A 24,126-nucleotide genomic window follows, 5' to 3' on the forward strand; every position below is an offset into this window, starting at 1 on the left:
AGCCAGACAGGTTTTGCTCCCAGTACAGGGTTAGCTGGGTGAAGCACAGAGCCTGCTAGCAAACAGAAGGTGGGAGCAGCTGATCTAATGGTCCCTGCTGGCCGCGAGCTCCCTGAAGCTGCCAGGCTCTGAGGGGTTTGCCCACCTGCGCAGTAGGAACCCTTTAAGTATCCTCTCAGCTCTTTGATGCAACCCTTGCAGACTCCTTTTCCTACTGCAAACACCTCCCCCACCAGTTCTCTCCAGAGAAACTTCTACGCACAGATTAGGAAAAAAGCGTCTTCATTGCAGACACTTACAGCTTCTGGGAAACAGCAGCATCCAGCCACCAGCTTTTCCATCTCACAAGCACATTCTCCCTTGGGAACCTGCCCTCTCCCCCATGTTCTTCCTCCACAACCTTCAGCTCTCCCTTTGAGGCCCTCACTCAGCCTAGGATCACCAGGTCTTGCTTTACCTCTACAAAACGCAGGCCTCTAACAACAGCCATCCTGCCTCACAGTGCCTGTCATTAGCCAGCAAGAGCTGTTCATAACTGCGTTATGCCAAGAGCAGCCTGTCCAACCATCTGTCCATCCACACGCTCAGCTTCAAGAGGCAAAACTGGTTCCATTTGCCTTGCTGCGCGCACACTAATCTCTCAAGAGCCTCCCATTACAAGCCACTGTTTTCTACCCTCCTTCTCGCTTTACCCACTCTAAACAATCATTTGATATTTCCCAGCTGTGACCTTAAGTCAGGGAGAACTTCTGGGGAACTACAGGCTAGAGAGGAAGAAGTAAAATTGTCTGTTGTACCTAAATAACTTAGGAACCTAAGTTACCAGTGTAACTTATTTCCATACAAGAGGAGGAATAACCTATACTAGCTCAAGACACTTTTATCTCAGAAAAGCTGCATCTGTACATTAGGAGCTGCCCTGGTAAAGCTATATCAGCAAAAGAAACATACCCCTCAACGATACAGCTATATCAGGCAAAAATCACTTGTCTTTATGTTACTGCAGCCTGTCTGGAAAGGCCACAGTCAAAGGGGAGGGATAATCTTTTCCAGTTCTTTACCAGGATTGTTCCCAAGAAGTAAAATCAAGGGCTGGATCACAACTGAAAATACCACCATGGAGGAAAACTATGCTGAGAAATATTTCAGGTCCCCTTGCCCTTTCGAAGGAAAGCAGAAGATAAGGAACAAACCCAATGTCCTTTGCCCCTAATGTGCCTCCCTCCATCAGTAACTAAAAAGGACTGACAAACTTGGCTCCCACATAAAGACTTTGCTCAGAAATTATTTCTCTACCAGACAGACTGTTCCACAAAGCCTTTCATGCGAGCGAGCACCTCCATGGCTTCATAGTGCTGGCCCTCCGCCTACCCTGCAGAGATTCCCCCACAACTCCTAAAGGAAAGAGCCAAGTCCTGAGAGCAAGGATTGCATGGGCAGAAACATGCCTGCTATGGACAGCAGAGGCTGTAGGTCTGCGAGAGAAAACACAGCATGGCAACTTGGCCCAGTGTTTCTGAATCATCAGCCTTCCCACTCCAAGGGCATGCACTGCACCCTCACGCAGCACTACAGGGCCTTGGTACAATGGGACCTACTCCATTGGGGCTCCACAGCATCACAGAAAATCATAAAAGTTGATCACAGAAGATCAACTTGAACTTTGTTTGGTTTCTTCTATGAAATGTTCAGGGCTGGTACAAACCCAACAGTGATATAAAAGCTGACACACCACTGCAAGCACATGTATATAAATATGCAGAGTGTTACTGTTATGCTACGCCAGTGGTGCTCAGCCTGCAGGTTAGATCCAGGCACCTTAAGTGGCAATGGTGGCAGCGTTAATTGCCGCTCCCCTGCTGCACATTTCCAGCCCTGTGGGAAGCCCTGCAGGCCAAACAATGTGACCCTGTGCACACTAGATCAGCATTTCTCAACCAGTGGGTCGCAAGAATATATGAAAAGGTCAGGAACAGACTTTAAAAATGGATCAACAAACTTTAAAAAATGGATTCTCCTTTAAAGGAGAAAAACGTGACTTTTCCCTTGCCGTCTATCAGTTCCAACCTGTAAGGGGTTGCTTGCCCCCCCACCCCTCACACATGCTGAGGGCTAGGGCCTGGGGGCAGTGTGTTGGGAGTGAGAGGCACTGGGTCAGGACTGTCCATCAATGTTTACAAATGGGTCCCAGTATAGAAAGGGTTGAGAACCACTGCACTAGATCACGCCAGCACACGGGGTTACTTTGCAACCGGCCCAGTGTGCAGTCAGATCCAAGCATACAAGGTGTGGCCAGCACACCAGATTGCACCCGAAAACAAACCTACATTAGAGCCGGCCCACAGACCAGCCCTGCACCACTCATCCAGCCTGTGGAGCCAGACAGGGTGAGCACCACTGTCCTAGGCAGTTGCAACAGTGGAGAATTTGGGCATTATCATTACTGCAGACAAGTCTCTACAGCCAAGTCTTGGCACAGCCTTATGCATTCAGGGAGCTGTCAGTTGAGCCATCCTGCCCTCCCCAGCCAAAATCACTCAATCCATTGGAAATGCTCTAGACAAGATAGCTCATATCCCAAGCTGCTTCTGCATAGCAGCCAAACAAGTAGCTATTCGACTGCTACCACAGTGATCCACAGTCACACACTGAGCAGGAACACTAAAGAAACCTCAGCCATTTCCCAGCAGCCAGCTTTCCAAATGGAGTACTTCCAAGGACAGAAGCATTTTATTGGCAGGAGCAGTCACAGAATTTTAGCACCCAGACCTCCACCCAGCAGTTCACCAGCAGCACCATCCCAAGAAGCTGCCACTGGGGTAAGTCACTGAGGAACAGCACTGAACTCCCCACAGACAACTATGGAGCTGTAGTTGTCATCTGGGCCTCTGCATAAGTGGAACAGAGCCAGTGTACAAACTGCAGCACAGAGAAGATGGAGGAGAAGGCCCTATCATCCCTTGCATCTCTCCTCAACCTTCAAAGTACACCCATATAGATTCCATATTTATTAACACTCCCATAGTGAAACAGATCTGCTGCCCCTGATGCAATTACAGAAAAATCAATTTATACAGCAGCTGCTGGGATCAGCTAAACACACGGTGTGAGCCCAGCATGGAGCGGAGCATCCCCAGCCAATTCAACCAGCCAGTCTGTCCCACTCTGCTGGGAGCTGGGGGGGGAAGGAGAGACACGACGACAGACGACACACGTGCAGGGTTCTGCACTATCTCCAACACCCTGGGCCACAGCTGCCTCCCAGGCTGAACACCTCATTCAGGGGATCTGGGAGCAGCAGAGATCTTATGCAAAGCACCTGCAACAGAGCCCACACAGCCAGCTCCAGGCCTCAGCAGCAGCCATCTCCTCCAAACAGCTCTACAGGATCCCAGACACTGGTGCACTGAGCAAATGTAGTCCACAGTGGTACAGTGCAGGGAGCCTGTAGGACCCTCACCCAAGCTCCTACTGGCAGCTACCCTCTCCCAAAGAGCTCCAGAACCAAGCCAAGATTTCAGGGCAGTCCATGGGGCTCCTCTGACCCACAATGTACTGCACTGGCTTTCACAGGCCACTTCTGCTTCCCCTAGGACTTTGTACCCCTTCAAACTGCATGTGCCTCAAGTCACAAGGAGGCTGGCTTCCTGCCAGCAGTGAGGCTCTTGCTTATGTCTAACCACCCCTTCATCTGCACCAGCCACGAACCAGAGCTTGCATTCTCAGCTCAGCACTTGGGGTATTTAAAGCTGCTCTGAGTAACTCCAGGGAACATACTGTAGGCAGGTCCCAGTCATTCCATGGAATAACTCCAGAGTTCGCCCCCACACAGGATTCACAAGTGGGGAAATGCACTTCACTGCACAGACGACGGTTCTCGAACTTCTGGTCCCTCAGAAAACACTCGATACTGAGTCTCCCAGAAGGGCCTGAACGAGCTCAAAGACAGGCAAGATACGCCAGCGCTGACCCCCAAACCTTGCCAGCACCAAGAAAGCCTCATCTACAGAATAAGAACACTTCTATTCATCTATGGGCTCAAATTATTTTTAAACACATCCTGTTGGTAGTATAGACACAGCTTAAACATTAACAGGGTAAACTCTTTTACTGCTGGCCATTTTAACAGAAATCCAGGTAGGGTAAACACCCCTCATTGTTCAATGGAGAGGAGAGGGCTGAGGCAGAGGACGCCAATGTTATTAGTTGCCCGTGACTGACTAAGGAGCTAGGTCACCTCTAGGCCTGCCCACAAAGGAGAAAGGAAAGCAATGCACTCCTTTTTCACTAACAAAATTAAAAAAAAACAAACTCTCCTCTATGGGGTCTCCAGAGCCCCACAACATGCACCGGAGCCTGGCTACAGGCAGCAAACCTGGACAAAAAGGAAGCCACGAGTTATTCTTCCCCTGCTCTAATTTTCATGACTCAGTAGCTGTGGATGAGGGATCTGAAAAAGCCCATCCACTAAAGACTACGGCAGGACTGTTCCTCATTCTGCAGCCCAATTTATATCTAATTTTGAAGAGACCGAAGCCATCCTTCCTCCCTTTCTTCAGGGAACCATTTCATGACTCACCACCTTTTGATGGCAGGGAGTTTCCTGGGAGGAGGAAAGGGTATTGCAGGCTCTCCCAGTTTCATCTGCTCCAGCACACCAGACTCCCATATATCAGCAAGCCAGAGAGATCTCGCTGAAAGACTTTAAGGGAGCACTGGAAAAATCTGCCTCAACCTGCTCCTAAAAGGTAGACACAGTCCCACCACAGCCTACCCTCCTGCCCCATGCACAAAGCGTCATGTGAACAGAACACAGCACCACTGGCATAAGATGACAAGGCTGCAGTGGCTGTGGGATCCCTAAAGCGATATCCCCCCCTCTCCACTCACCAGCCTCTTACCTTCTCTGATTTGACCTTTTTCAGCTGCCGGCATTCACTGTCCCCATCCTCCAGCTCTGGTTTAACTCCCAAGGGATTGAGTGCTGCTCCTGTGTCAATAGCTATACTCCCAAGCTGCTCGGCAGCAGCAGGTTCTGCCCCCTGGCCCCCATCATATTGTCCCACCCTCACAGCCAGAGCGAGAGGCTGAAGCACGCTAGGCTCCTTCTCCGACGGAGCCCCTGCCCCCTCACTTCTTTCCTTCTTGCTCTTAGATGAGCTGCCCTCCTTCTCCTTCTTGGAGCCGGCCACACTACGGGATGTCTTGGCCGATTTCTCCGAGCCCTTTGGGGTGATGGCAGCCACCAAGCTACCAGAGTTTGCGCCATCCCCAGAGCGTCCCTGAACCTCCTTCTTGCCACTGCTTCCCTCACTGGGAGTGAACAGGGAGGTTCCTGGGGCAGGCTTGCCACTGTCCTTGGCACTCTTACTCCTCTTGGATTTGGACTTGCCCTCCTTGGCTTGCGGGCCTGGCACTGGGGTCACAAACTTGATGTTATCTGGCAATGTGGCCACAGCATTGGGCGCTGGCAGCCCCACCTCTTTGGAGCCCGACATCTCCAATTTCTGCTGATCCTTCTCCAAATCAGCGTCCAGGTCAATGATGAGATTCCCTACTCCAATGTCCCACTCATCCCCACTGTCGTACGTCTCAACTGGGTTCGCATCCACTCCTTTCCCTCCGGAAGCTCCGCTGCTCAAGGACATCTTAGAGTTAACAGCCCACCTCAAGATTCAAGGCTCTTCCCTGCCCAATGCCTTCTGGATCCAAGGCAGCAGCTGCAACTATGTCCTCAGGGCTCCAATGCTCCAGGTCTGCCCAGGTGACGGCATCATTGCTGAAAGGGAGACAAGAACAGGCGTTACATGGGATGGGCTCAGGGAAATCTTTCTGAGCACCTGTCCTGGAACAAGCAGGCCCAACTTCTCCCCCACTTGGGACCTGCACTCCCCTAGGATCCCAAGGTCTCTACTCAGCTGCATGCACATTCATGACACCACAGACACAAAGGTCAATGCTCACCAGACTGCTACTTCAAGAGCCTCTGGGCACAGCCCCATGAGCTTACCTTGCTTAACTTAGTAAGACTTCAGAGACTAAAGCTTATTTGCAGGAGCTGGGTCCTGCTGGTCCCAGTGTGGCTGTACCCCACTGCCTGTGCAGGATACCATCCCAAATACCTTCCTTCTCTGCCCCCTACCATAGATGCCTTGCTTGAAAAAGCCACCTAGCTCAGTGAAACACGGCTGTCTGATCTCAGCCAGCCCATCACAGTCATCCCTCGCAGAGTCCCAGCTGAGGGCTCCTCAGAGAATTCCCTAGCACCCTGGCCACCGCCACAGCAGCAACCATCTGGCATCACTCCCTCAATCAATACAGGCCTTGGCAGGTCACAGCTCTCAGCTTCAACAAGACATTACTCACACGCTCCCTGCTCGCCATTTCCCTCTGAATTATTGAACACTCCCTGCTCACACAGCTCCTGGGATGGAGGCTAGATCCCTCCTAACAAAGCTCCTGGGATGGAGACTAGAGTCATTTCCTAGAGCAAGACATTGACTTTCCATCCCTGAAGCTCAGAGCACACCAGAGAAGGAACATGATGTGTTATCTCACTGTAGGAGCACCAAGAAGAGCTTGACTCCTCAAAAAGCAATCACAACATGCGACACAAGTGCAGGACCAGGAGAGGCTGAAACCCAGCAGGTCAGAACTGAGCAGAGCTATGCAAGGGGGAGCCCAGGGCTGGAATAGCCGTGGCGGGGGAAAAGGGGGGGTGGCAACTGCAAGTTGGGCCAGAGGGACACAGCAGAGCTGTGGAGGCAGCCAGGACTGACACTGCAGGAGGGCCTGTGTTTCCACACAGGGGACTTTCTGGTGTTGCATGAAGGAAGCAGAAGCTACTCCTGCCCACGCTACGCCAGTCAGCACTAACCTCCTCTCCCACGCCAGCCTAATCCCTAATACAGGCTCAGATCTGGGACGCACTCAGATGTATTCTGCAGTGGACACTTCCCTGGAGACAATTGTGAAGTAAGCCACAAAAAAAAAGCACCAGAGTCACTAACTGAAATTAGCTGGTGGCGATTACATTTACGAGACATAATTAACACATGAAATAGCTTCTTCCCAGCAGCCAGGCAGCCGGCAACACAAAACCCAGCCCTTCCTTCCCAGACTCTCCCCTCGACCAGCCCTCTGAAAGCAGCCCCTCTGTAGTGCCACTGTTCTCCCCCTCCTTTCTGAGTACAAGGGCCCAATGAGTCATGTTATTATTTATGAGGAACTCTTAAAAAAATAAAAACAAAAAAAACAAACAGGTGACCCTTTTATCTTTTTTAAATTAAAAAATGCATTTTTAAAAAGCCCCAGCAGGCAGGAGCCTGGAAAGCAGCTTCGTGGTGCATTTCCAGAGACACAAACACTGTAAAAATGCCAAGGATTCTTTCATTGCACGGGCTGCAGCAGCCAGATCATTTTCCATCTGCTCCCCACAGCATCCCTGGCTCTGTACAGCTAATAATCCACTCTCTGACAGGTCATTACGGAGATTTTTAACCCCAGGAGCCAGGGGCTAGCATGCGAGCTGGAAATGAAAAGCACTGACCTCTCATTTCAACGGCAGAGAAAGTGCAGAATCAGGAGAACGCTGCACGCAGCACTGGAGTCACTAACAGCTTTCAAAAGCCGCCATGTGTGTTCCTCCCTCCCTCTTCCCTTGCCCCAGCCTCCCCCAACACAGGAAAGCCACTTCCCAGCTTGGCGAGAGCACAGCAGTCAGTCTCCTCAGCTCTTCCCCACCAGCTGCTCAAGTCTACCTGCCTCTCTGGAGCCGTTCTCCCTGTCCACCCCTGCCAGAGAGTGAGTGCTATTTGTGCTTTGCTGCTCCAGCTGAGATCGCAGACTCCCTGCTCACTGCACGGCTTGGCCTGGGGGGAGGGACAGCGACATGCAGTGATCAATTCTCCTCACTTAGCCCTGTGCCACCAAAACCAGAAGCAGCAAAGAACCTTCCCACCAAGCTCTGGTGCCCACCCCCAACTTCTGGCCAGCAGAGCATTCATGTCCCAGGAGCTCCCTTTGTACCTCCTGCCTCCAGCAATTTCTTTGTCCAGATGACAGGGGGATAAGGAGTAAAACTGTCTGCATTTTTAGATCCTGAAAGTCCTTGCTGAGGACAGGATCAGCCCAGAGGACAAGGCGCACAGTATCTATTCATGGCATTTCAGAGATAACTGATTCTGCTTTGGCCCAAAGGCCTTCTTCCCTCCGACGTACAGAAGGGGAAGAAGGATTTGTCAGGTAATGCCAGTTCTGGGGCATTCCTGGCAACACATCCCAGGCCCAACCTTGCTTCAACATCAGGACACCCTGTGGTTGTTCTATCAACGGCACAAAAGGAGATGATGGTGGCTACGGTGATCCACTGAACCCAAGTCAGGAGTTCATGGGACCACACCTGACTTGGATTCAATGGATCACAGTAGCCACCATCATCTCCTTTTGACATACCAGTGTAGCCCATTAAGACTGCTAAACCCATCAAGCAAAGCCACACGCTGCCCTGAGTGCAAGGCACCATAACCAGGAGCAACCTGGAGTCTGTACCACAACAGGGCCAACACTGACTGTGCTGGATAGTCTAGTAGCCTGCTTCTGCTTTGCTCTGCACCAAAGCACTGAGATGGAGGAGGTTTCACCTCTTTGCTCTTTCCTATACTCTCTCATATGTGCTGCCATTTTTAAAAACATGAGCTAAAGAGTAGGGCTCTGGCCTAGCCCAAGCAAACAAACCTAGCATCTCTATGCGACTACCAAAGCCCTAGCCCCCTAGAAGGAAAACAGGTCCTGCAGATGCACCAGGTCCCCAGAGAGAAGAGGCACAGGATCAAACACAGGTTTCAAGAGTACAAGTAGGGCAAGCTCATCCTGGAAAAGAGAAGCCAGAGGAGACAGGGCCCTGCAAACACAGACAAGGAAGTCAGAGATAATCGCAGACCAGACAGGCAAGAATGGGCTCTGTAGCAAGGAATGCTCCAGGGCAGGGGAGGGAAAGCATTGTAATGCCAAGTGCATTCCAGGCAAGGGGGCCAGGCAAGAAAGAAAGTAGGGCATTGCTGTCATTAGAGAGACCTCATGCAGAGCAGTCTTCCCAACCAGCCAGCAGCCAAGGTGTTGGAGAGCAATGGCAGGAAAAAGGACGCCGACCCAGAGGCCGTTTTCCATCTCAGAGGAGTGAGTCCCAAGATCCCAGATCCCATCACACACTCCTGTGCTCATTGTCTTTCACTGTGAGTCATCGGTGTGGTGAAACTCAAGCCACTGACTCCACCTCAGCATTGGTGCTCAGCCCCAGTCACCACCTCCAAGCTCCTGTTTTCAGCCTATTTTGTATCCTCCAGGCCCCAACACACCTACAAGACATTTGCCATGGGCTAAGTGCCTCTGGTCCCTCTTCAACTCAGTGCTACCACTTTACTGATGTGGCCTCACAGCCCAACCAGGCTAACACAGCTTTGGCAAAGAGCAGGGGGGCGTATGGGCGCACGTGCACACTGCAGAATGTCCAGAAGCCCCCAAAGTGCCAAGAAGTCAAGCAGGTCCACAGTGGGCAGAAACCTAGAGGTCACATTTAATTTTTCTGTTCTCTTATCTGCAAGAGCCAGTAAGCTGCAGTGAGTGGGAAACAGGAAGTGATTTGGGCACCCAACTAAAATGCCTTCTTCATTAAGTAACGTATCGCTGCAAGGAGTGATACATGCACCATGCCCTCAACTTCACCCAGGCAAGCCCAGAGGTGCAGACACAGGGTGCTCTTCTGTAACCAAAGGCAGGGCTTAGCACCAGCTGGGGAGGGAAGAGAAAACTAGGGCAGCCAAGTCAACGCAAAAAACGTCAAGGGACTTCCCACGTCGTCCTGACTAGGTGAACAATTCCCCCACATGCAGCTGGGGGATCTAGCTCCCCCCTACCCCACAGGAGGTGCAGCCTGTGGAGACTACAGGTTCCAGCATGCAGTGCTGCCCCCATTTTGGAGCAGAGCAGTGCATGCTGGGCCTGTAATCACCATAGGCCCCACCTCCCTACTGAGGAAGATGGACACCACAGCCTGATCCATTTTAAACGGCTCTTGTGCAGTCCTCCCCCATCCTGACCAGCTGCCCTCGTTGGGTGCCCGCTGCATGCCCTGCATTCTCCCAGCAGAGAACTAGAGGACTCGGGTGATTCATGGAATCGCACAAACAGATTTAAGCAGCCACAATTCATCCTTCCCCTCAGCCCCGGCCATTGAGAGATTGATCCCTACACAACATGAAAAGCATGTGCTCACTTGTTGGGCTGGAGACCTGCCAACAAAGCATTTTAACAGCAGTCCTGGAGCAAAGATCCTACCAGGAGACAGCTCTCCACTTGGGAATGCTGCACACACAGTGCCAGACATGAATAATTCAGCTCCATTAGGTGCTGGGACCTCTACAATCCCCAGCTAGGCGCTGGGAGGGAGCCAACACATTAGAGGCAAACCTGAAAGTTCACTTTCTGAGCTAGCAGCCGCTGGCAAAAACACAACTCGAGAAAGCTATTCAAATAGGGCGAGAGAGTGCTTCAAACCAGCACCAAGCGGAGCTGGGAAACCATGCGAGCTGGAGCTCTTTGTGTAAAATCACATGCAGGCAACTCCTCTGTGAAGCCACGGATCTGCATTGCTTCTAACTTTCCACCGTCAAACAAGAGGCGGAAAAAGCTAAACAGGGACTGACTGAACACCCTAGGGCGACAAAAACCAGGAGCAAGCCATTCTGCTGGCAGCAAAGCAGCCAGCCCACACATAAAAAGACTGCCTCGTACCCATGTGCTCGAGTCTGTGACGCTCCGGGATTAGCCTCTGGTGGCTTCCAGACATGACTGACTGCAATTTTCACCCTGATTAACTTTCAGGGGAACAGCAAAGATGACGGAAAATCTCCTGCACAAGGCGTTTCCTCTGGCCAGGCAGCTGCCACTCTCCAACACAGCAAAGCAGAGGAGGATTTCAAAGGGCTGCTTGCCCTTTCTGAGTCCAGCCATGGCAGCAAATGCCTCAAGGCATCTCCCCACCCCAAAAAGACAAGCAGAGCAAGAGGCAAATGCAGCACTGGCCAGCGGTGGAAGCAGAGAGGCAAGATCAGGGGCATGGCTGCCTTTGCCAAGGCCCGAAATTGGTCCCTGCAGCCTTGCCCAGCACATACCAGTTATCCCATCTGGCAGTACTAGTGTGCACCCTGCCAAACGCGCCCACACAGGAATGTGAGAGGACACGGTGCTGCGGGGCCCTCTCTCTTGCCATGTATTGCTGGCAGCCAGCCGACAGCTTTCCCCATCCGCTGCCTCAATACAAGATCCTTTTTTGTTTCCTTTTACGACTAAAAGAAATTGTGAGGGGGGCGGCGGGGAGCAGGGGGAGAGAACGTGCCTCCCTTTCCAGACACTAGCTCCCTGCTCCACTCCAAGCGCTACATCTGTAATCCCCCCCAGCCTGGCTTGTTTGGGTTGAATTTTCTTAAAGTAACTCCCGTGTCTTTCTGGTTGCTTTCTGTTTAAGATGTTCCTTTCTCCCCGCCCCCTCTCTCTAGTGATGGAAAAAAAAAAAAAGCAATGCTGAACGCAAGCCAGCTGGCACGCACAAGAGGAGACGGCAAAAGCTGCACAAAGGAGCTTCCTCACTCACTCGCTGCTTTTAGCTCAAGAAATCACGCAGGGGAGGAGGGTTTCGCTCCACTCCGTGCATCAGCCAGGCTGGAGCAGACAAAGGAGTTCTGACCATGACACCCCTTTGGAGCAGCCCTCACTCCACAGGGAAGGTTTCCTGGAGCCCATCTGCACAGTGGGAGTCCAAGACGTTGCAAAACACACTGATGTGCGGGACTTCAAAACAAGCTGCTCAATCCGGAATGAACCAAGGGGTGAATGGGAGGACTGGCGTGCGCCCATCTTCCTCGTGCTACCTTCCAACCAGGGGCCACTGGAGTGAACCTGAGCAAGGGCCACACTGGCAGCCTAGCAATAGCACATGGGCTGCACCCAAATATGAATAAAATGGAGCCACCTCTCTCTCTCTCTCTCTCTCTCTCTCTCTCTCTTTTAACATGGAAGTGTGCCCCACAAAGACTACAGGACCCAGCATGCAGTGCGGCCAAAGTTTTTGGCTAACGGTAGAAGAGTGCATGCTGGGACACAGAGTTTCCCTAGACCAGTGATTCTCAACTGGGTGCTTCAAGATCACTTAAAAAATCCCGCAGGATGCCACACGTTAGAGGTGTGCAAATACGGATTTACAAGATCCACTCAGAGAGTTCAAATAGGAATCTGTAGTTTTAAAAATATTCTGCCCTGGTGTGGCCTTTCTAAGGTCTCTGCAATAAAAGAATTGCTCTGTTATTTTTCTGCAGTCAAAAAACAAGTGAAAACTAGGAGTTAGCATCTTCCCAGAGATGTCTCCAGTCTATTGAGGGGAGCTTTATCAATGAGTGCCTCGAGTGTAAAAAGGTTAAGGAACCACTGCCCTAGGTGCACTTTTATTGGAGAGAGGAGTCTATTCCAGGGCAGCGTTTGGTCTATGAACCGTTCTTTGTAAAACGTTGATATCTTGGAATGAAAGGCAAAACCGAGGCACAGAAAACAGCATCCTATGCCCCTTCTGCTCCTGCTTATAAATATCCCTTTGACAAGGAGAAGCAGGTAACTGGAAGCAATTGGAGATGAGGATGGAAAGCGAGAGAGAAACCGGCAGTTCTCCTCTTAGGCTCACCGGGCTGTCTTGCAGAGGGAGCCATGGCCATTTCTGGATCACGTTCTGAGAAGTTGAGGTACAGCTTCTACCTGGATTCAGCTAGCATTCACACATGCACACACCCCCCCCCCCACTGTAATATGAATCTGACATCAGAAGTCAGAAAATGCAGAGTTAAGGCTGAAAACTCAACCTTGAATCCACCTCCTTGTGCTCAGATCCTTGAAATATGGCCTTTCCTTACAACTCTGTTCAATTACAATGCCACAGACAGGAAAGTCCTATAAAACACCAAATACAGCATGACAGTACATGCAGCCTTCAGACCTGGCCTGACTTCAGGTCTACACAAAAAGCTTAGCCAGACTATTTGAAACACTGGGCTTGTTTTTGTTAACACCTATTTAACTCTGATGCCAAATGGACTTTTGGGAGAAAGTTTCCTGAAGGGATCAGAAGGTTCGATCTTAAGAGCGAGGTCCAAAAGTTCACAGTACTCAACCCCTTAGCACCACCCAAATCCTCCAGCCACTCCCAAGAAATCCAGTCATGACATTCCTGATATTTCTGAGGCAAAGAGGAAGGAAAAGGCCCATGCACCCATACACAAGAATAAAAAGTTGCAGGCTTTAATGTTATGAAAGAGCAAAACATGGCACTTTTCTTTTAACCCTTGCACTTCACGCAGTTATTAACCTGAATTCTTGGCATAGAGTTTCTCTTTTAAAAAAAGTTGCCACTGGAGTTCATAATTCATTAGACCCATAATCATTTTGCCTTTGATATCATTCAAGCCCTGTAATTTCTGACCAAAGCTTCCCACATAGTCAATAACATACACCTCTTCAACTTCCTGGGGCAATTTGTATGGAAGATCAGAGTTCTGTATCTCATGTCTAATTAACACCTAGTTAAACATCACTTAACTACTTGGCACTAGCTAGACTCATTCTCAGACAAAATTTAGGCCAATACTTATGCAACTAAGGAGGAGTCATCCTTATTTGTGCTGCTTAGATTAAACCAATTTCATGGCAGATATTTCAATAAGACAAGCATCAGATATCATTGCTTAGTATACACATTTTATCCATAGAGCACCCTCAACTCTCACCTGCCTCCTGGGCAGAGGATGGTAGGCAAATGAGAAAAAACTAACATGTTCACACCTGCTCACTGCTCCTTCAAGCACTGGTGATGGCAATTTAGCAACACAGTCATGGGACCAGAGGCCTGAAAGGCATCTCCCAAGCCATCAGTCCAGTCTACCACACCCACAATCCTAACAGCTCCCTCCCAGTATAAGGTCAAAAAGGACCATCACAGTTTTACCGCTAGGAACCCACCCAGAGAAGTTAAGTGACTTCTCCAATCACACCGCAAACCAGTGTCAGAACCAGAATATGGGTCTCCAGACTCCTGGGTCATGCCTAGCCCAGATCATCATGCCTCCCAAATAGCCATTTTATCTTTCCCTAGCAACCAGTTACTAACCTCAGCTCCTTGGCCTTTAATGACCAAAGTCAAAACCACTCCTGGAAATAAATGAGATGAGCAACCCATCACTTCACATAAACTGCATGTGGCGTGGGACTTGGGGAACCTCCTGCTGGACACTGCAGCGACACCAGTCACCTCTACTGAAGCTGCCCAGTGGACTAGTTTGGAGTTGCTATGGTGAGACAACTGGTCCAGATCTATTGTGATGTGACCCATTTCCCTGGCACATACAAACATCCCAGGCAAATAACATTGCTATAAACCTAGTGCCATCTTACCTACAAGCAAGCAAGCCACTGAGAGGCTGTCTATGAGATAGATCAGTAGGTATTAGTGTTTCAAGTTGCCCACAAATCATAGGTTAAGAAATCCTGCTCCAGACCATGTGACCCTCCAGCAGGGCATGACCTTATACTAGTCCAAGTTGCTTGCCATGTGTCTAAGGTTTGCTACATTTTATTACTGTAAGGCATTTTAACAGCAGCACCATACTAGTTAACATAGAGCACTGGGCTCCAGATTTCAGAATTTACATCAAGCAAAAAACCCAATAACCACAGATCAAGAATCACTTAAAACGCCCAAGCTATCTTCTATCCTGAAAAGTTAGGTTCTTATACCAAGGACCTAATCCATGATGAGGGCAAACGTTGAGTGTGGTATCTTTTATTGGACTAAATGCGTGGTTGGGATAGATTTAGACAAGCTTTTGGGTACCACAGTACGCTTCCTCAGGTCTCAAGGAAGGGTACTGTGGTACCCAAAAGCTTTTCTAAATCTATCCCAGCCATGCATTTGGTCAAAAAAAAAAAAAAAAAAAAAAAAAAAGATATTACCCAAAACAACCCTAGCCTCCACCTCACACCAGGGTGTGGGCAGCCAGCTCTGGGGCCACTCAGGGAACTAAGAAGCTGACCAGGGTTGGGAGAAGTGAGCAGATTTCAGGAACAAGCTGAAGGTCAGTCCGAGAGCAGGGTCTAGGAACAAGTCAAGTCAGGAAGCTGGAAGATCAGGCAAAGAGCAAGCCTGGAACCAGATCGAGCCCTGTTGCCCAGACACTTCCGGTTTCTGCTCAGGAGCTTTTATGGGGGTAGCGGAGGGTCAGTTGATCCCAAATGGCCAGCTTGTCAGTGGTCAGCTGTAGGGTGGCAGGCCAGGCTGAGGCCCTGGGTTTGAGGCCATGGCCTGACACTATCACATATTTCCTGGACCATCACAGCGACAGCATCACAAACACTCCTTAATCTATGCTATGACCTTTTAGCAAAGTTTTCTCTTTAACTATTGAGCCACATAGTAAGGGTCAACAGCCTGTTAGCTGCCAGGGCAGTTCATGCCAGTAGCCTGGCCAGATATATAGCAGCCCAGCTGGAACAGCAAGCTTCAATGAAGACCAGCACTCTTTTCTATGCCCATCCTATGAACCCAACCTGGCTGATCCTGCATTGCCCACGTGCCGCTTTGTGCCCACCCTCCGAATAATCTATCCTCAGACACATGCACAACAGACTAGCAGCCTGTAACTATGCCTGCCTGCCCTCCACACAATCCATCCTCTGCTGCAGTGCAATGGGATGTTTTTTCCCCATTATGTGCCAACATGAAGCACGGTGAAGCAACGTGGTAAGTGCAGATGTAACCAGCTGTGAAGGCAAAAAGGCGACTGCATGAATACAAACTGGGCAGCATTCACCTGAAACCAGCTGTGCTAGAGAAGCCAAAACCCACATTGCCAACTGCCAGCCTCAGTGAGATGCACGAGAGGAGACAGGGTTCAAACAATACGCCATTCTGTCTCAAAAGCCTGCTCACTTAGTATCAGCAGAGGCACTTGCTTTTTAGGACAAATGTACAGACCCCGCGTAAAGAAGATCAAAAAACAAGGCAAGCCAGAGAAAACTCACTCTCCTGGTACTGAGTATCAGTGAAGTTAGTGATGGGGTTATATGGGACAGATTTTGATTTTCGCCCATAAAGAGATTTTGCCTCTGACAGATTCTCTCTCGTACCAGTTACACCTGGTGCAACTGAACTGATTTAAAAACTGGTCTCATTACATCAATGCAAAATCAAATATGGATGCACTTAACTAGGTTAAAGCTTTGCTTAAATTACAGAAGTAAATGATTTAAGACAGGCTTAAACTGTTTTAAAGGCATCTGTATTAGGGGCCTGCATCAGATTAATTTAAACCGATGCCAGCCATATCAGAGAGACCAAGCCAGAGAGAAAGTAAATAAGAAAGAACTAATTTAAAAGGTGCAGAATCAGTCATGTGCAGGCTGAAAGCCTGCAAGATTTCTGCTCAAGAGGAATTGGCTTTGAAAGAGGCATGGGCAAATGAAACAAGGGAACATGAAAAAGGTGATCAAAAGGGTTCTCCACAATCTCCCAAGAGATGATGGGAAACACAAGGCCTCCAAAGAGATAACAAAGGTCACAGGCAGCTGATGGGCACAAATGACAGTGCTGAAGTGGAGGCTGTGCAGGGAGAAATAGCTCCCAGTTTTTTTTCCTGTTCATCTAACGCCCATAAGATGGCTGCAAACATATGCATGTAATTTAGGGCTCAACCTTGCCTTGGCTGGTATTCGGAGCAGGGAGGGGGTGGACTGGGTGTGACCAAACCAAGCTCTTTACCTTTTACATTTACAGGATTCTAAAGGCACATGGCAAGATTACCATGACTAAAAAGCCTTGTCAGCTCTGGTTGCCAGCTCCAGTGCTAAGGCAACCAAGAGCCAACACTCACTAACCAGCAGGCAGAGAGCCATTACCATAGCTTATTGTTTGATTTCCAGCTTATGAATCTCACCTGCAAACTCAGAGAAAATAACCGGACAGAGCAAAATGAGCCACGTGACCAGGAAAGTGCTGCCATTCCCTTTTGATTCCAAGGTGAGAGCCTGAGAGCGCAGAGCAGGCCCAGCGCAGACAGCTGCAGTGTGAAGAGCCTCAGACTGCCCCGGGGGTGACCTCTGCAGTGACCGGATGGCCTGCCCCCTCCAGGAAGGTCACCAGAGACTGTCCGTGTTTCTCTCGTTCCCAGCCTCTCCCAGCCGCTGAATCTGGTAGGCAGGCCACATTCTAGCCCTCCCTAGGTGACAGCACAAATGGGCAGCATCTAGTAGATGAAACCTCTCCGATTCCAAAAATGAAGGAGCTGTCACCTCATCTCTTAATGCCCTTAATTCCCCTTGCTCAATAACCAATTAGGGAACCTTGGCTGGAGCTAGCAAGAGCTCCATTTGCAGCAGCAGAATGTGCATCACCTACAGTCATGATCTCTCTTGCTGTCAAGCATCAGCCTGGGAGCAGTTTGGGAGAATGGGGCTGCAAGATAAAGAACAAGGCGCAAGGGACAGGCAAGCAGGGACATATCCAAGCACCAGAGGGCTGAAGCATAACCCTCCTCCCTTTCAGGCATTTTTAGGGAGGGATAATAAATAGGTGTATCTTGCAGATTAATAAGGCACATTTGAAAAGCCCTGATAGACATCACAGCCTTGCTAATTCACACTAATGACCCATTGCGAATTACAGAACTTTGTAAATTAGCAAGTGCATAAAGGAATACAATAAAAAACCCGCTAGGATCATGCATCAAAGTGTACTTTTGCTCATTTATTTCATGAGCTGGAATTCAGTTTTAATTACTTATGGCAATACTTCAAATGCTAGGAAAGGTTCAGGAGGAGGTTTTGCACAGAAATAATGAAATCTTAATAACAAGAAACCTCACTACAGCATCTGCCACAGCCTTTGGGGAGACGCCACCAGTTTTGCACGGATCAAAAAGGTTCTACCGAGGCGTTATTCAGTGTAGCTAAAAGTAGGTAAGTCTGCGAGACCACTCAAACACCCCAGTTTCATTCATTTGAAAATTTACAAAACATTTATTCTTTTAGACTACAGAAGACCCATTCTTGGCCTCATGGTAGAAATATCATATTGGGACAATTCTGAATAAAATCTTCCAGGCATTTGTTTTATTCAAACAGGAAAAGGTCTTCCTTTCTAAAGAGAGAAAGACAGAAAGAAAAGGGTGAACCCAAACACATGAAAAGCACTCCAATATTATGATAATAATAATGTAAGATGCAAGTCATTATGTCCCTTCAAAGGCAAAAAAAAAATAAAGTTATGAAGTTCTATGCAGATAAACACCACCTAAATGCATTGAGATTTTCAGCTCCCTAAAAGCAGTTGTCTAGGCCCAGATATAGCTAATCTGGATCCATGCTTGTACTTAAAAATCTGAGATGCTGCAAAAACATTCCACACGTCTATTGTGCTGTAGGTAAGGGTAGACAGTGAAGGTATGACAGAGTGCTCATTTATCCTTCCCTTTCTGACACTTTTTTAAATCTAATAAAAGAAGGAAAGAAAATGCAAAGACACAGTGTTTGCAATGTAAACACAAAAAGCAAAGATCCTCAAAAGAAACCAACCTTCCCTCATCCACAAATACAATATCCAATTGTTAGATTCAGACAAGTACAGAATACACTGTACAAATACATGGCCAAGTTAATATTGCTTTTCTACACCCTAGTTTTGCTTGTGTTTTAATCGGAGCAAAATATATGTCCCTCAAGATCAGCAATTCTCAACCAGGGTGCCACAGCACTCTGGAGTGCCAGGAGGTCCTTTTAAGGGTGATGCACAATATAAACATTGTTAGGCGTGCAAACATCTACACATGATACACAAGATAAACCCAGAGATTTCAAATAGGAACCCACAGTGTAAAAACCATTCTGACCTGCTTTGGTGTTTCCGAGTTCTTTACTACAGAAGATTTTTTTTCTCTAGCCAAAAAATGAGTGAAATTTGTTTTTGAAACAGGCTGATAAAATCAAAAAAGTTATGGAGGGGTGTTTAGAGTCTAAAGAAGTTTGAGAACTGTTCTAGGATCCAAACAGTATCTAACAGTTTTAAAATAAATGTGCATAAATCTATTGGAAAAACCAGGCAGCTGATCATTTCAAGGACGATCTGGAGAGAATGACTTAAGAACAGGAAACAGGATGCTTCTTATGAACAATCTTTGCAGCAAGTCACTCTGAAGGTCAGTTTCCCCATCTGCAAAATGGAACTAATCCCATTTTTCTTCCTTCCAGTGCTGTTTAACAGTTTAACACATTTATAGCAGGGCTGGGCTAGATAAACACTGATCAAAGGGAGAGCAGCAGTTCGTTAAAGGATTATGTGTGGACTACCCCTTATTTTAAAAATTAAATGGCAAGTGCTATGGGCTTGGTTTTGAAATGCAGGCCCCTCCACCTCCAGTAAAACAACCTGCCTTAGTTCCATTCAGGTTGGCTCATTCCAGTTTCACCAAAGCATGGGACTGGGATACATTTTCCTTCAAAAAACCAAGTTACTGGTGTAAGCAGCTGAAAACAAGGTTTTTTGACTGGAGGGTTACTAGGGCAAGGCCCAGTCTTGCATTCCTTCAGCACCTTGCCCCAGTCCTGATCAAGGCCCAAGTATTAGAACTGATAAGGCTCGGATCTGAAAACAGGCTGAAGTGACTCTGCACACTTGTCCCAGATCCTGAAGGTCAAGAAGAGTCAAAATGACCCCCCACAAAAACCTCTGAAGCCTTCTTGTTTGGCATACTGGCCACCATAATTATCAGTCAACAGCCTGCCAAGCCCACCAGGATTCTCTTCCCTCCACTCATGCCCTGAGCTCACCCTTGGCATGCTGTGAATAAAGCTGCTGGCAGGCAGTGCCGGCCAGAGCAAACACCGCCCTCAAACTAGGCAGCAGCACTTCCTCCTCTGAAGAAGCCCTGGGAGTGGAGAGAGGCAAGAGGGTGGAATGATTGTTTCCCTCAAAAAATCCCCTCCTCTCGGGAGAAATGCAAGCAGAGTGCACATAAAAGAGAGAGCAAGTCTCACGCTTCCCAGGCAGAGGGCAAAGTCACCTGCTCAGTAATCAACCTAAGGCCACAGAGAGAAGCTGCTCCCAGGTCTACAGGCCCAGCTGGGCAGGTGCTTGAGTACCATCTAACCCACGGTAGGCAATTATTTGGCCCCACGGGCCACATAGGGAGTTTTGACAAGTTGTCATGGGCCAGGTCAGCACCACAGCACCCTCCCACCTCCACCCCCACAACAGTTCACCAAAACTCTCTAAGTGGCCCCATCCCATCTGCCTGGCCACAGGCCCTGCCTGCACAAGTCCCAGCCAGTCTCCATGGAGTCCCCAGGATCAGGCAACAGCTCAAGCAATCTGCTCCCTGATTGCCCCTGCCCGCAGAACTGGCACCCGTCCCTGGGGCATGCAGGGAGCGCATCACAGCTCTACCCTGGCCCCAGCCTCAAAACTGCCCCACAATCCTGCCCTCACCCACCTATCCCACTCCCAAACACTCCTCCCTGCCCACCCACAGCCCCATCCCATCTTCCCTACCATGCATCCTGCCAGCACACGTGTCACCCCCACCAGTGGGTGCAGGGCTGACTCACTGGGGTGCCTGAGCACCAGGGCTGAGTCCAATGGTGACAGCCAGAAGGAGCTGACACTGGGGCTGCCGGGAAGCAAGTCCGGCAGCCGTGTCTCCCCTGCACTGCTGTGCACCTGGGGCAGCGGGACCAGCCACATGCGTCACGGCTCAGGCTGCCCCCTACACCTGAGCTGAGTGGGACCAAAGGACCCACCACGCGCCAGACAAAATCCCTTGGTGGGCTGGATCCAGCTTTAGGGCCGTATTTTGACCATCCCTGATCCAATCCAACTGCCCCATTACACTTCTCCTGTTAATCTTTATGCCTTCTCCCAGACTACTCCTAGTGCCTAGACTGGCCTCCTCCCCATGATTCAAATCCCCTCTACACTTCCATCCAGCCTTTCAACACTGGCTGCAGCACTGTTCAAAGCCTGACCCACCTCCTCACCTTGTACCAAGGTGTTAAGAGCATCTAACTAGGCTGCATTTCTGAACTAGACCAGGTCTCCATAGGACCCGTTTCATTTCATCTGTGAAATGCCACCAGACCCTGCCAGGCCAGGCACTCCTGGAGAATTCAGCAAGACTGCCGTTTCTGTCAAGGCAGCACTTTAGCAGAGGTCATAACAAGCCCTGAAAACATGTCAGCAACGCTTGTCGTAAACAGCTGCCACACGCGTTCCTCTTGACAATGCATTTCTCTTTGCAAACTGCATCAGGGAATGACACGTGAATGCAGATGGGAACTTGGGTTTCTTGGGAGGAATGCTTTCGTGCAGCTCACTGCTGAAGCAGAGGGGCTTGGGAAGTAGTCTAAAGGTCAGAAAAAGACAGATGTCTGTATCTGTCAAGGAAACCTCGAAGAGATGCTGGAAATCTCCCCCTTAACTGGGGATTTCCACATCAGGCTAGAAACTTACAGAGGAGATGCTAAACAGAGGGGGGACCACAGTTGCACAAAGAAGCCACCTCTCCCTGGGTACAGCTTTCAGCTGAACATCTCCATGTTATGCAACCATCCACCTTGCACAGAGCCAGGCCTCCTGCACCATGTCTCAGCTCAGCCAAAGCCTGTGCTCCAGCATGGATTTCATTATGCCGCAAGTCAAACTGAGCAGAGTTAAACCGTCACAGCCTCTGGCAAGGTTTAACTCTGGCCTCACCTCCCTTTGTTCTGAGGGCTGAGCAGGCACGTGATCCATGCAGTATGAGCGTGTGCCCACAGTCTCTCTGGGCAGGGCTGCTTTTAATGCCAGGTATCCAAGCCCCAGCAAGAGAAGTGTAAACCACCTTAAAGGAAGTATCTGTGCACATGCTCCGTGCAACACATCCCAGAAGCAGAGCACCTAGACCTATAAAGACTATCGTATTTACATAGTGCTCGGTATCGAGGAGACAAAGAAATGCACTGTGCTGGATGGAATACTGCTCTGACATCAGTGCCCAGGAGCACGAGCCAGGATCAGAGCCTCCATGTGCTGGGCACTGTGCAAACACACACAGAGATACAGTTCCTGCCCTGAAGAACACACACAAGTCCTGCTTCAAAGCTGCCCAAGTACAAAGTCAAAAGCCACAAGAGCAGCTCAGCTCTGTCTAGTGCCCTGGCAAACACAAAATCCCTCCAGGGCAGCGTGTATCGAAGGCATGCCAGCTGTACTGCACCTCCATCAATCAAACCCCAAGCACGCAGCTATCGTCTTAGACACCCCTTCTCCCAAACGGCTTTTCTCTGGTCCTGGCAACAGAATGCCACACACAACTCTCAAGCCTGTCTCGCACAGCACCAGGGGATCCAAAGTATGAGCTCCATGTCAGCCCAGGGGAGCTCATGAGGAAGTGCTGCATTAAAAAAAAGGCTTGGGCTTTGTTTTAAGGGAAAGTGGCACTGCAGCACATGTGGAATCCGAGAGGCACATGGGAATCCGAGAGACTGAAATGAATACCACAAGTACAGTCTAAGGGACAAGGCAGGACAAATTTAATCTGACCCAATTTCATTGTAGGCTTATTAACGTTTCAGGTTTATTGGTTGGACAAATATGCCACTATCCCTCCCCACCCATCCCAAATGCTTTGTTCAGCAACTGGAGGTGCATGGGCAGGGAATAAATCAGATCCTGCCTGCCTCCTATCTGCACGGGCAAAAAAAGCCTATGACCTATTTGGTGGCCTTAATATAGCGGCTTGGCATGAGAAGTTCCTCCAACAGGCATCTAGACTTCAATACCAACTTTTTCCTTGATAGAAGTATTTTAAGGTGAGGTCATGATTTCAAAGAAAATGAAAAAGACCGCCACATTAGAAAGTTGTGTCTGCCATGCCAGAGGGCATAAACAAACACATGCCTTGCAAATGGGGCACCTCCAGTTGAGGCTGAGCAGAGGTGTTGGGGCCCTGCTCTCCTAGCACTGCAGTAGCGAAGACACATTCCTTTCTGCTCACTATCCATATTCACAACATCTTCCGCTGCCCTTGTCTGGGACATTAATCTGCACAGCAGCACAGGCCTCCTGCCAAGAGGCTTTCTGCTAAGAGCAGCATTATTGTATAAGTGAACCTACAAAGAGCAGAGCACCAGGACAGAGCAGGCACACAAGAGAGAGAGTTGTTTGTGTGCACGCACACAACCCAAAAAGAGTCACGCAGAGCGAGTGCAAAACTCCTCACCCTACCAAAAACCTGACAGCATCCAGCTAGGGACAGTCCCAAATGTCCTGCCTAAACTCTGCTTTGGGTAATTACAGCCTGCTTGCTAATTTCCTCTGGTGGTTTTAACTGGTACAGCACTCCTGTCCTGAACAGCTGGGAAGCACTGCTGTACAATGCTGAACATTTATCGCTGTCTACCCCAGAGGTAGCTGTATTCTAGGAGGGTAGAATATCTACCAGAATATTTCTACTTCCCAGAGAGATTTTGGGAGCCAAATGTGTGCTTGTGGAGGCAGAGGAAAAGACAGTTTCTACCAAAATGCCGCCCTTCCCCAGCTTTTCTTTCAAGTTCTGCCGGATGAAAGATGATTAAGAAATGAGGTCGCTTGATTTTTGTCTCCCCCCACCACCATGTGCACGGTTCTCTGCTGCCAACAAAGAGCTGGCAACCGGGGCACAACCTCGTGCCTGGCCGTGCAAGTTCCCACTGCAGGCCAAGCTACAAGGAGGCCGGCGGTGCTGGAACCGGAGATTCAGCCTAAACCTTGCGACTAGCATCCTTATTTTGAGGGGAAAATCTGACTGAGATCTTCATCGCCCCTCAGAGTTGTTTTCTTTTGTTAAAAAAAAAAAAAGAGCCTGTGCATAACATCTCCTGCAGTGGAAAGGGCCGGCCTGGTACTGGGACAAAATGGCCTGCTGGGAGATGAAGCAGAGCCAAGTCTCACAGACAAGACTTGAACCTGTGACCTTCACTGTGTACAGTGGGTGGGTGAGACCAGCTTCACTTCCACAACAGCCG

At 49.3% G+C, this 24,126-nt stretch overlaps 1 protein-coding gene across 6 annotated transcripts in view; it reads right to left on the reverse strand.

The window, feature by feature from the left end:
- Positions 1-24,126, reverse strand: part of ZNF609 (zinc finger protein 609) — a 117,721-nt gene that overhangs the window by 90,536 nt on the left and 3,059 nt on the right. For 2 of the 6 annotated variants that reach the window (XM_025199864.1, XM_025199860.1), the window contains exons 1-2: positions 6,878-6,969; positions 4,902-5,779 (exon numbers count right to left, since the gene is read on the reverse strand). In XM_025199864.1, coding sequence (XP_025055649.1) covers positions 4,902-5,648 — 747 coding nt within the window. In that variant the 5' untranslated portion in view covers positions 5,649-5,779; positions 6,878-6,969. Of the gene's footprint in view, positions 1-4,901; positions 5,780-6,877; positions 6,970-24,126 lie in introns of those variants that run through there. The other 4 variants (XM_025199863.1, XM_025199862.1, XM_025199865.1 and 1 more) reach the window with 3 other exon arrangements.

The sequence above is a fragment of the Alligator sinensis genome, unplaced genomic scaffold, assembly GCF_000455745.1.
Source record: "Alligator sinensis unplaced genomic scaffold, ASM45574v1 scaffold1097_1, whole genome shotgun sequence".
Lineage (NCBI taxonomy): Eukaryota > Metazoa > Chordata > Crocodylia > Alligatoridae > Alligator > Alligator sinensis.